Source organism: Diabrotica virgifera, chromosome 6 (genome assembly GCF_917563875.1).
Source record: "Diabrotica virgifera virgifera chromosome 6, PGI_DIABVI_V3a".
NCBI classification, from domain to species: Eukaryota; Metazoa; Arthropoda; class Insecta; order Coleoptera; family Chrysomelidae; genus Diabrotica; species Diabrotica virgifera.
Genome location: NC_065448.1, coordinates 43,421,073 through 43,434,724, shown reverse-complemented (window position 1 = coordinate 43,434,724; position 13,652 = coordinate 43,421,073). Strand labels below are relative to the sequence as shown.

Here is a 13,652-nt window from a genome sequence, read left to right as displayed (position 1 = left end):
AGCAGGCAGCAGAAAACTGATCTGCAAAAGTAATATTCTATATATGTACTCAGAGAATTTATGGTTCTTAACTGTATGGCCTATATTTTAAGAGCGTCATGTACAATTTGAACACTTTTAGGGAGTATCCATGCGACCACTATACCGCAATTATAAATGTGACGTTAATGAACACCGGCTGTCCTAGACAAGTCGTCAGAGATACGGCCCTACAACTGCTTCAACTTTTGGATAAGCGATTTTTCGGATGCGTTGGTCCCTTGGCAGAAAATGATTTAGGTAAGTCTGTTTTTAAATTATTTCTCATTATTATATACTAACAAAAGCACAGTGAGCACCTCTACAAATTACACTCCGACCCAGTGGCGACCGGTCAAAGTCGGCAGTGCCGACCCACACATTTATAGATATATATATTTTTTAATAATTAATTTAATCAGAGTTTATGTCATTTGTATCTGTGAAATAAAAAAAATCTGTCAGATAATAGAGACTGAATTTTATTCATGGTTTTTAAAAGGATTCGGCCAATCCGAGCGTTAAGTGATCCCTGCGCATAAGAGACTTTTCAAAAAATGAATGATCCGAGCCATTCATCTGACTGTTTTCGGCAACCCGACCCCCGCTCATCTCGAGCTGGACGATTTACACGTAAAACTCAACGAAATACGAGTCGAAGAGGAACCAAACGTATATTTCTCTCCGTATGCATTAAGCGGCAGGTATGGCACATTTAAATCTGCCGATGTTTCATTTGGAAGCATCGGCAGAAATTGTAAAAAATAATCACGCCGTTTTACGTCGTTTAATTGATATTGTATGTAATTTATTTAAGTTGTCAGAAATCAAAGTAAGTATAGAGAGCTAATAAAATTGTTTAAGAAATACGATTCGAAATTTTCCAATTTTTTTTCTGATTCGAAGATATTTAGCGGCGCGTGTCTAAAACAGTACAGAATGAACTAATATAATCAATTAGTTACATTTTGAATAACGTTATTGAATCTGAGATTCTGAAAACCATTTGCTTTTCGCTAGAAACTTCTGATTATCATGTAATTCATAACTATCAATTGTTGTTCGATAGGCGTTACGTGGTAATATTTATGAGAGGTTTTTAGGTTTTATAGACGTCAGTAAAAGCAATAAGGCAGAATATATTTTTAATGTTTTAAAGGACAGATCAGATTAAAATTTTTGGATATCAAAAATAAATTGGTAAGGCAAATTTACGACGGCACTGCCGTGATGTCCGGTGAATTGAATGGTCTCCAGGCAAAAGTTAAAACTATTGCACCACAAGCTTTATTTACTCACTGTCATGCGCATAGAATGAATATAGTTTTGCAGGATACGTGTAAAAAAATTAAATAATATCGTCTTTTCTTGCCATTTTAGCTCGCCTAAACGGACTACTGTTTTAGAACAATTTGTTTCGAAAAAAATGCAAACAGTTTGTCAGACGCGATGAAATTTTAAATCTCGGGTAGTTTTCACTGTAGCAGATTTTCGTGAACAGCTTTTTGGAAGTTTTTTATTTTATTATCGAAGGCGACGATTTTGAAAGCGGTGATATCTCGATCCGTAAAGCAATCGGTTTGAGAACTTTATTAAATGATTACTCTTTTAATATTCTTTTAAATATTTTAAGAAAGTTTTTGCCGAAACCCATTTGATATTCTTTGTTGTTAAAAATCAGTTAATTGTCATTATTTATTCCAAAAATAAAATAAGAAAGCTGGTGCAAAATCTCAGAGATTTTCGTAATGATAGAAGTTTCCAATATATACGCAGTGACGTTTTGGATTCGCTTGATACTTTCGAACCACCCCAAAAAAGACAAAGGCATGATACATATCTCGAAAAACGAGTATATTTTGAAATTTTGGATACCTGCTATTATGCAAATAGATACTCGTTTTTCGAATTTTGAAGATTTGCAAATTTTTGACCTCTTTGATAATTCAAAATTTTAAAGTTACCTTCGCCAAAAAATTTCCAATATATTTATTTACAAGTTACTTATGCTGATGAGAAAAAATTATGCTGATCCAAATATTTTCGGAAAATGGGTTAAGTTACAAATATGTATAATTTTATATAGTAAGTACTGCAATTCACTACAACAAGCTGTTCATAAATTCTCTTATTACCACTAACTTCTGCCTCAAATGAACGGGATTTCTCTTGTCTCAAAATAATCAAAACGTATTGTCGAAACACTATGACACAAGAGAGAATGTCAAGTAAACCAAACAAAAAAAAATCTCCTTTGATGATTGAAGCCTTTTAATTAGATGGTATACCTATATGAGGAGAAAAAAATCTTGCCGACCCTGTCTCTAAGGCCACGAGCCGCCACTGCTCCGACCGGTATAGGAATTAATAGACGTGGGCTGCGTGCAAACCAGAGAAGGGCTACAGCATTCATTTGGGGCTTAAATTGCAGAGTTGCCACGATTCTTACAAATATTTACTGATTTCTTTTAAAATATTGTTTACATGAATCATTGTTTATAACGACTTGCATGTGATTAAAATTTGTAAATTTTAAATAGTTAGTTAACAAAATCCACAAGGATTTTTAAATTTCTTTCACTAAGAATAAGAATAGAGAAAGTTCGCAGTGCATTTAATGGTAGGGGAGCCCATCAGAAAATCACATGGGGAGAAACTTTGTACCCTGTAAATGTACCCCCACCATATATGGACTCTTAATATAAGTGAGTTCTTAGGGAGGCCCGAAAAAAAATCTATCATTAGAAAAACTCGAAATCGTAAGATTAAGATAAGGTAAGTTTACATACAGAACAGTGTATATTTCAAAAATCTAACGATTTGAGTAAGGAAATGGGTGAGTCACAAAGTTTCACAAAAAAGCGAATATTTCGTGATATGAACGTCTTTTTTTTTCAAAAATCTATCGAGTGATACCAAACACGACCCCCCTCGGGGGTTAGGGGCTACTTTAAAATCTTAAATAGGAGCCCTTTTTTATTGCATATTTAGATTCCTTACGTAAAAATAAGTAACTTTTATTCGAGATATTTTTTCGAATTATTGATAGATGGCGCTATAATCGGAAAAAACGATCTTTGGAAATGGAAAATCAAATTTAAAAATGGTCTCCACTAATATTCACAACCCAATAGGTCCCCATAACGCTCGAGTAACTGCAAATTTAACATACTTGCCACCCCTACTGTAATGTTATATTGATTAAAATTACTATTTTTGGCGAATAAGCCACAATTTTACTTTACAATAAGCTTATTTGACGTTTCGATTTCCACTTTGGAAATATTTTTCAAAATACAAAACGTTAATATACAGGGTGATTGATTAGTAGGGTAAAGCTCAATAGCTCCGCTATAGTAATAGATAGCAATAAAAGTTAATAACAAAAATTTTAGCCACCTTTGAGCTTCACATTACAAAATTAGTTAGAATGTTACAGGGTGTTCGATAACACAGTGGCAGACCAAACTTATGTTTTTTTAAATGGAACACCCTATATTTTATTTTATATTCGAAATCCTGTTAACTTCTCCATCACAAAAATATAAAGGTTTGTAATGTTATACAGGGTATTTACAAAGTTATAACCAATTTTGTATGAAAATCGTAACAAGTTCAACTCCCTGTATAAATAAAAATAAGCACAACATCAATGGTTTATTAATGCCATATTTTTTTATTTATTGTCAAAATTCTTAAGAATTATTGATATTGCTAATTTTCTTTATATCAAATACAGGGTGAGTCAAAACGCAAGTACATTATTTTCTCAGTAATGTTAAATGGAACACCCTGTATTTTATATTATTATTGAAAAGTAACATTAACGTACTTTAATTTTTATATAACATTCCCTATGCCCAAATTTATTAGTTTTCGAGATATTTTCATTTTTCAGAGCAAATTATTTTAGGTGTTTAAATTTATCTAAATTTTAAGTAAGCCATGACTGAATTGACAATTAAAGATTACCGATTATCAATCCAGTAATCAATGTAACACTGTAGCAGTAAAGAAATAAAAATAATTTATTAGTAATACATTTTACAAACAAAAACACAACCACTACATGCAACATTTTTGAAACAATTAAAAACTATCTGTTTATGTAAATGCAACAAATAAACAAAGAAAATTAGTAATAAATTTTACAAAAAAACACACAAACACAAAATACAATATTTTGTGAAGACAATTAAACACTACTTTTGTATGTAAATGTAACAATGTAACAAATAAAGAACGAAACATAATTTATCAGTAATACATTTTGCAAAAAAACATGTTTGAAAAAATTAGAAGCTACTTTTAATAAAACATTTTTAATATTTAATTACATAAGGTGTTCAAAATTATCTCCTAACACATTTATGTACGCCTAAAAACGATCATTGAATGAGCTACTTACTCTACGGAGCATTTGTAAATTAACACATCGAAATACACTTTGTATTCTATTTTTCATCTCATCCCTTGTTGTTGGAGGTATTTTATAAACTTCATTATTAACGTAACCCCAAAAAAATCAGTCCAGTTTATTAAATTCTGGTGATTTGGGTGGCCACGCTACTGGTCCATTGAAAAATGAAAATATTTCGAAAACTAATAAATTTAGACATAGGGAATGTTATCTAAAAATTAAAGTACGGTAATGGTACTTTTCAATAGTGATATAAAATACAGGGTGTTCCATTTAAAATTACTGAGAAAATAATGTACTTGCGTTTTGACTCACCCTGTATTTGATATAAAGAAAATTAGCAATATCGACCATTCTTGAAAATTTTGACAATACGTTAAAAAATATGGCATTAATAAACCATTGTTGTTTTGCTTATTTTTATTTATACAGGGAGTTGAACTTGTTACGAGTTTCATATAAAAATTTTTATAACTTTGTAAATACCATGTATAACATAACAAACATTTATATTTTTGTGATGGAGAAGTTAACAGGAGTTCGAATTTAAAATAAAATATAGGGTTTTCCATTTAAAAAAACATAAGTTTGGTCTGCCACTGTGTTATCGAACACCCTGTAACATTCTAACTAATTTTGTAATGTGAAGCTCAAAGGTGGCTAAAATTTTTGTTATTAACTTTTATTGCCATCTATTACTATAGCGGAGCTATTGAGCTTTACCCTACTAATCAATCACCCTGTATTTAAAAAAATTCTAATAATTTAATTTTATGTGACTCAATCATATTGGCTATTCCGAAAATTATTAAAGTAAATGACTTTAAAATGATATTGTAAATATTTTTGAGTTGCGTTCCTGGTGCGACTTTATTGGAAGATAACGAGTGATCCACAATTATTGGGATCAAAGCTAGCCGTGCAAAAAATTACGTATGTCTTATTGTAATCTGAATTTATATCATTGGTTTATCAATTAATTTTGATTAAGTAACATTATAAAAAAATCAGTCGAAACCGTTAACACAGAACTTTAATCAAAAATAAAAAGAATTAACAAAATTATAAGTAACAGTAATAAATAAAATCAAACAATATGTCCACCATCAACATCTCTACATAACCTAACTTTTCTTGTTAAGTTGACGTACACTGCAAAGTTGACTTAAACTGGAAAGTATATATCTGAATTAAGAATAGACATGCACTGTATAGCTATCTCTGTCGTTCAGAGCCACCTATGGTGACAATAATTTTGGATCACACGTTAGTTCATTTGATTACATGAAATCAACTTAATCTTAAGAATACTCGTCAGAAAAATCATAGCATGTGATGTCTGTAAAAAGAACTAATGACAAGACACGTGCAATGATGACAGTAAAATTCTCTTGTTAGTGATTCATTAGTAAATCATGATACTATCCCGCACTGGCGAAGCGTCCATGTAACCACTGTTACATCTTGCAAATAAATATTTCATGACGATGAATAATTCCATTTACCAATAGGAATATATTATTATATTATGTGATAATAGTACCTAATTCAGTAAATAGCCAACTACTCGTAGACACACGAAAATATTGGCGAGTTTATGTGACTCAGTTGAACTTTATGATACTCAAGTATCATCGACAATCGTTGCCCTGACATCAGAAAGATTCGCTTTTGAAGTCTCATCTCTTAGTTGCCTGTCACCTCTTGTAACATAATGACCCAATTGTTACCTATTGACCCACTTACCACGTGTGGGAGCCGTAACCATAGGAACCCTAGGGCCGTAACCATAGGAATTTTATCCATCCTTTGGATTTTGCCATGTTTGCATCTATGTAAGACTTTTAGTCTTTTTTGAAAGGCTTTGACCTTTGTATTTTTTGGTTGGCTCACCATGTTCTTGTAACACTGATGATGCTCTTGTTACAGAGCGAAAACGTTTTGTTTCTGTTTGTACCCCTATAGGGGCTTTTTAAACTAATATACCTTTTACCAAGACAAATTTTTTTTATTAAATTTTACTTGTAATTAATGGTATATACAGCCAGCTACAGGAAATTCTTCCTTGTGGATTATTATACTTTGTTACCAGTCTCATTTGTGGTTACAATGGTTATATACTCGCTGTCGCTCGGGACCGGCTAGTGTCTGAAAATTTTGAAGGAGCGACGGGCGTAAATTTGGTTACAGGACCTATAAAAAGTGTTCGTGCAGTTAACCATGGATGAGTGTCGCTGCGTAATCGATCACATATTTGAAAAGTAATTCTCCTTGTATAATTTTGAAAAAAAATGAGATTATTGAAAATGAAAGACCTATTTTAAACAATTTAAAAAAGGAATCAAAAAAAGTAGTTCGATATTTTAAATTTAGTTGGTACAGTGAAAATCCTTATTGGTTATGTGGTTGCAAGAAAATAGACTGTATTGTTGGCCATGTCTTCTGGTTTCTACAGAAAAATGGGTGGACCAGGTTCACGATTTAAATAGTTTTAGAGTTTAAAAAGGAGACATGAAATTTCTCCGTTACCTACATGTAAGATATATACCCAATTTGATTCAGTTTGGCAAAACAAGAATCGAAAGTTCTCTTAACCAAGCTTTTAAAGCAAATATTGCTAAACATAATGACTTTGTTAAAAAATAGATAGGTATATCCTTAGCACACTTATAATAGATATTCTCCTTTTCATGAACATTTTTCAGTGCGTCACAAATTATAGAAAAAAAGGTAAGTCCGTGATAATACACATTTATGACATTTATTCTAACGTGACATTTTAGTTAAATCTGACAGTTGTCAAATTTTATTTTCAATTTGGAATAAAACCAAATCAATTGTGTCTATTGCATTTATCAAATGGTATTTTCTTTCATTTGTATAGTCTTATAAATTGTACAGATTATATTGATAATATTATTATTTTATTTAATAAATAATTCTTTTTTGATTATGGCGCCATCTACTGACAACTAGAATAATCACCGAACTAGAATAATTACCAAAGTATTCAGAGACGTGCCTTTTTTTCTGTCACATACAATTTAATGCGTTAGAGAGAAATCGAAAAACTGTGACGCACTGAAAGATGATCATGAGAAAAAGAATACCTTATGTTTTTTGGCCAAACAAGAATTAGCGTTTCGTGGTCATTTTGAGGGCTACGACTCTGACAATCGAGGCAATTATAGGGAATTGTTAACATTAATTGCCAACAAAGATCAAAAATTTTGCCAACATCTAGAAACATCAACTGTTTTTTCGAGAGTTTCAAGTGATATACAAAATGATGTTATTGAAGCTATATACATTTAGCCATATCTTCATTTTTGTAAATAAGATTTTTTTCATCTGGTTTTGGTAACACTTTAGAAAAAGTCACGCGTCGCCACTGCTATCCCGACATGGTAAGTATTTGGTCTTACGTTTAGTTTATTCTTAATATCAACATCAAACTCTGATTTTATTTGTATGTAATTTTAACATATTATATATGTCCGTCCGCTATAACTTTTCCCATGCGGTACGATTCATTTTCAATCAAATTAAGTCAAAACATAAATTGAAACGAACGTCGATGTGTATATAAATTTTGTACTGTATACTATATACTATACACATCGGCGTAGTTTCACTTTCTGTTTTGACTTAATTTGATTGAAAATGAATCGTACCGCATGGGAAAAGTTATAGCGGACGGACTATAAATGATGTATCCTCGATATTGACTTGCTAATACTGTACCATATGTGGTGATCTAGATCATGAAGAATTAATCTTACAACACCAGTACACAATATAGTCCAAGAGCTGGGAGCGGATTTTGCTCGTGATAAGTAATATGGACAAAATATATGGGGATATGTTGAATTAGTTGTGTACATGACTTTACCCAACGGGCGGAAACCAGAGTGGGGGACGAGGGTAGTTATAAGGGGTAGTCGCGGTTTTTATTATTTTTTTGTGGCGCTCATGATCGAGATAGTGAACCAAAATTTGGAAATAAGTAGGTCATGATGTAGCTAAGCAAAATCTCCCGGAACGCTGCATGTGGGAGAAAGGGGTGGGGGCAGGGATGAATATATAAATTATAAGGGGTTTTTTGTGACGTTCGTGATCAAGATAATGCACCAAAATTTGGGAATAAGTAGATCATGATATAACTAAGTAAAATCTCCAGAGGCGGAACGCTGCATGGCCGACAAATGGGTGGGGGCAGAGGTGAATATAAAATTATAAGAGATTTTTTGTGACGTTCGTGATCGAGATAGTACACCAAAATTTGTTAATAAGTAGATCATGACATAACTAAGTAAAATCTCCAGGTGCGGAACGCTACATGAGGGAAAAGGGGTGCCGGGCAGAGGTGCGTTTTTTGTCCCCCATGGAGATGTTGCTCAGTTACGTCATGATCTACTTATTCCCAAATTTTGGTGCACTATCTCGATCACGAACGTCATAAAAACCGCTTATAATTTTTATATTTACCCCTGCCCCTACCCCTTTGTCTCCCCGCGTCATGATCTACTTATTCCCAAATTTTGGAGCACTATCTCGATCACTGAGGTCACACAAAACACCTTATAATTTTTATATTCACAACCCCCAAGCAGCGTTCTGCCCCTAGAGATTCTGGTTAGTTACGTCATGACCTACCTATTCCCAAATGTTGGTGCATTATCTCGATCATGAGCGTCACAAAAAAAATAATAAAAACCGTGACTTTGACCCCTTATAACTACCCTCGTCACACGCTCTGGTTTTCGCCCCCAGAGATTTTACTTAGTTATGTCATGGTCTACTTATTCCCAAATTTTGGTGCATTATCTCGATCACGAACGTCACAAAAACCCCTTATAATTTATATATTCACCCCTGCCCCCACCCCTTTGTCCCTCACGCAGCGTTCCGCCATGGAGATTTTGCTTAGCTACATTATGACCTACTTATTCCCAAATTTTGGTGCACTATGTCGATCCCGAACGTCACAAAAAAACCCTTCTAATTTTTATATTTACTCCTGCCCCCACCACTTTGTCGGCCACGCAGCGTTCCGCCCTTGGAGATTTTATTTAGTTACGTCATGACCTACTTATTCCCAAATTTTGGTGCACTATCTCGATCGGGAGCATCACAAAAAAAAAGAATAAAAACCGCGACTTTGACCCCTTATTCTGATCCTCCATTCTGGTTTCCGCCCGTTGGGTAAAGTCATGTACACAACTAATTCAACATATCCCCGTATAGTTAGTTTGTCCATATTACTCACGAGCAAAATCCGCTTCTATCTCTCCGACTAATGAGCTAGAAGGATTCGTTTCTCAGTGCCGGTAGATTATGGGCGGAGTCATTCATAATCAGCTACGGGGAGACTTGAACTCCCAAAAAATGGATTCCCAATGGAATAACTTGGCACTCAGAACGAGATAAAATGGATTCCTAATCAGGGCATAACCTGAGACTAATTTGAAACTAACCGTAGATTTACTTAGAATAACTTATATTGCGAATTTACTTATTTCGCCAAATAGGAGAAATATCAGAAGATAGAAATATAAAGAAGTACGACAAAAATATCTTACCCTTGACAGGGGTCTCCCAACAGTGACAAATAATCTCAAACTTCACTACATATTGGCTCACAAATTGAAGCTAGGATAAATAATCCCCACAAATTATCCCTGGATAAAAAATCCTCACAAATAATCCCCGGACAAAAAACCCCACAAATAATCCCGACAAAAGTTTTTTTGGACAAAATATCCCCAAGAAATATTTGGTGCCGAATAGTTCTATGCAATCGACTCAAATGTTTTTCAGCCTCGGTGCATGAGAGTTATAGCAATATCGTCATGAAACCGCTTTTCGACACGAAAATAATGATTAACAATTAAGATTAAGCATGAATGGTAATTTCAAATTCCAATTCCATGCCGAAAACTTCAAATTTTACACGACAAAAGAGTTTTTTTCAAAAATCGTGGAAGATATGGGGAATGAGCTAAGGCTGTGGGAATCATGTAGTGTAATTATTCGCTTAAATTTTTTGCTCACTCTGCTTTGAATAACTATGTTCAAAATATTGCCTATTCGTGATGATTCGGGCCTGAAAACGATAATCTGGATTGTAATGCAAAAAAAACCTGTTCCTTTTTGTAAAGGACACTGCACACATCTTATGGAAAATATAATGTCACTCAAATGCAATAAAATTGCTCTACTACAAAATATCATTGTGCCAAGTCTTAATTTTTTATAATAACGGAGTAAATTGTAAATTTCGATAAACTTTAATTCCAATTTACGCCGTTATTACAATTATCGGCATGGAATTGGAATTCGAAATTTGTTAATCGAAATTGTAATTCATGCTTAATCTTAATTGCTAATCATTATTTTTGTGACGAAAAGCGGTTTCATGACGATTGGAAAACTTTTAGAGAACTATTCGGCAGCAAATATTTCTTGGGGATTTTTGTCCAGAATTTTTTGTGGGGATATTTTGTCCAAAAAAATTTGTGGGGATTATTTGTCCGATGATTTTGATCCAGATTTTTTGTCCGGGATTATTTGAGGTTATGAGAGCCAGAGTGGCCTAACTGATTTTAACATTACTTTACATGCTTAAAGAAAATGATCAGAAGCTAACAATGTTCGATTGTTTTAGTAGTTTTATACAATTACTAAAACAATCGGACATTGATAGCTTCTGATCATTTTCTTTGATTATGTAAAGTAATGTTAAAATCAGTTAAGCCACTCTGGCTCTCATGGCATCATTTGTCCGGGGATTATTTTTGTCCGAACCTCCACAAATTGGATAATTAATAGTTTTTTTAAGTTTGTTTAAGAATTTAGTATAGTTTATATTCTGAGTCCTTTATAAATCTCTGGTTAAGATTTGCAGTTTTGTATTTGTAGCATAGTAGCATTCCGTATCCCGTATTGTCCTTATGTTTTACTGTCCAACCGGCTTATTATCATCACCTAAAAGCGAAAGTGTTGGTCTTTGCTGACGACATAGATCATGCTCATTCTATAAGAGACGTGAGAGAGGTGTTTTCACAATTCGAGGCGGAAGCAGATAATCTGGGTCTCAGAACATCACTCTTTAATGAGCACCACTTCGAAATAGTAAAGAAAGTTAACTATCTGGGGGCGGTAATCACAGTGAAAATCAAGTATAATAAATAGAGATTGTAACGATACAGAAACACGTTAATTTCTTAAAAGAATTCCATCTCACTTGGAGAAGAAAGTCTCGTATAACCCTGTATTAGTAAAATTACGCCATGAAAAAATTCCTAAGTAGAATCGTAATATTTCTACGCTTTAGCGTAGTTTGATATATTTTGTTATTTTTATAGTCTAAAAGATAACAGGTTCTTCGAGGTAAAAAACACTCCAGTTCCATTTAATAAAATGTTTATACGCTATGGACTATTGGAAAAATTTTGGTGTTTACACAAGTGTCTGTTTCCTTGCGTTAAAGAACACAAGTGAACGTTGAGTGGTTCATTATTGTTCACCATGAATATAAGCAACTTCAACGTTCGCTATAACGTTAATCCCTTTTCCATGTCCACTCATATCCAGAATAAACATTGAGAAATTAAACGTAGTGATCTATGTGCCCTGTTTGTTGTTCTTCTTACTTAAGTCAGTTTCATTTGGAATGAATTATGATCAACCTTTTGGTGTAATCGAATGGAAATATTTTGCAAATGTAAACACTATAAAACTTATTTATTTTTCTGACTAATAGTCGCGTACTCAAAATTTAGCGAAAAAATAACGATGCAAAAATCTAAATCATCATATTCTGTCCTAATTCGTTGAATATTTGTCATTCGAGTGTTGGAAACCTAGATGTAATTGGCTGTATGGTTCATTCCACGAATATACGGCTGTTTTGGATTATCGCGACAACGAATATTTTAGTGTAGGTACAACATAAGAAGTATGAAAGTAAATGGCCCTATTAATTATTCCAATAAACAACAATGTAATTTGCAATTTACTTTCGATCTTCATATATTGCACAATAAAATATTCGTTGTCGAGATAATCCAACACAGTCGTATGTTCGTGGAATAGGGAATAATAATTGTCTGTGGAAATATTTGAGAAAAGTGGTAGGTAACAGGGTTGGTCTTTTTCTGCGATTGGTTGGTTGAAGCAGGATAATGTGAGATGGGGAAAAAAGGTGGAGTTCTTCTGGGGGCCATAGAAGCAATCGTAGGAACTCAAAGGGGATGACTATCGATCAGACGACCAAGTGAATAGGTCGATTCTTATTTAACTGTGCAGTGTCTGGTGTGATGTCATCTTAAACCACCGGGAATAGTTTGCATTTAGATGCAAATATGGAGATCATCGGTCTGGCTACAAGGTTTGATGATCGGTAGTCAATGGCTTTTATTTTGGTGTAGAAAACACCTCCTGTTCTTTTGGAACGCAGTTCATGGTTAATAAATATCTCATCTCAAGCAGTTCTTATTAATAACCGTAGTGGCATGAAGTCGTTTTTTTTTGTTACAAGTTAAGTTACTACAACATTGCTGAACTTTTCAAACTACATAATATGTACTACTGTATACTCCAAAAATTGTACCATCAGTATTGTATTATTGTGGTACCTACCAGTGAAGTGAAAAGTGACCGTAATATCTGGACTTAGCGTTGGAAGCTGCAGGACATTTTTTGCAGAGACACAAAGGTAACAACTTAATATTGTATTTTTGTATTTGTGGATAATACCCCTTACAAAAAATGTAAAACCAGAAAGAGGTCCACATTAATTTCTTTTTTATATATTTTTTTTTGTTTAATAAATAGTATTCATTTTTAATGTTTGCTTGTTAAATTATCCATCTCCCTTCTCTCTGGTCAACTGAGTAAGAAATGATAAGGTAGGTTTTATTTATCTTAAAATAATTATTTTTATTTAGTTAATTTTCATTTGTTTGTTTTATTTAAAGAGTTTTTCTTTGTCTTCCCTTTCAAATCTAAAAAAACAAAGTGGCGCCCTTTCGGCTTTATATTGTTTCATTGTTTATCTATTTTTATTATGTCCTAGTTTAGCTCTAGTAGCTATTTTCCCTTTTTTATTTGTTTTGTCTATTATTCATCTATTTCCCAGCTAATAAGAAAATAGAACCACACCCACATCTCTAACCGATTCTGAGCAACGGAGCCTTCATTCATCCCATAT

General features: G+C 33.3%; 1 protein-coding gene across 2 annotated transcripts in view; it reads left to right on the top strand.

Moving 5' to 3' along the window:
- LOC114324528 (protein furry) overlaps positions 1–13,652 on the top strand; it is a 274,530-nt gene that overhangs the window by 102,327 nt on the left and 158,551 nt on the right. For both annotated transcript variants that reach the window (XM_028272390.2, XM_028272389.2), the window contains exon 17: positions 122–279. In XM_028272390.2, coding sequence (XP_028128191.2) covers positions 122–279 — 158 coding nt within the window. The remainder of the gene's footprint in view (positions 1–121; positions 280–13,652) is intronic.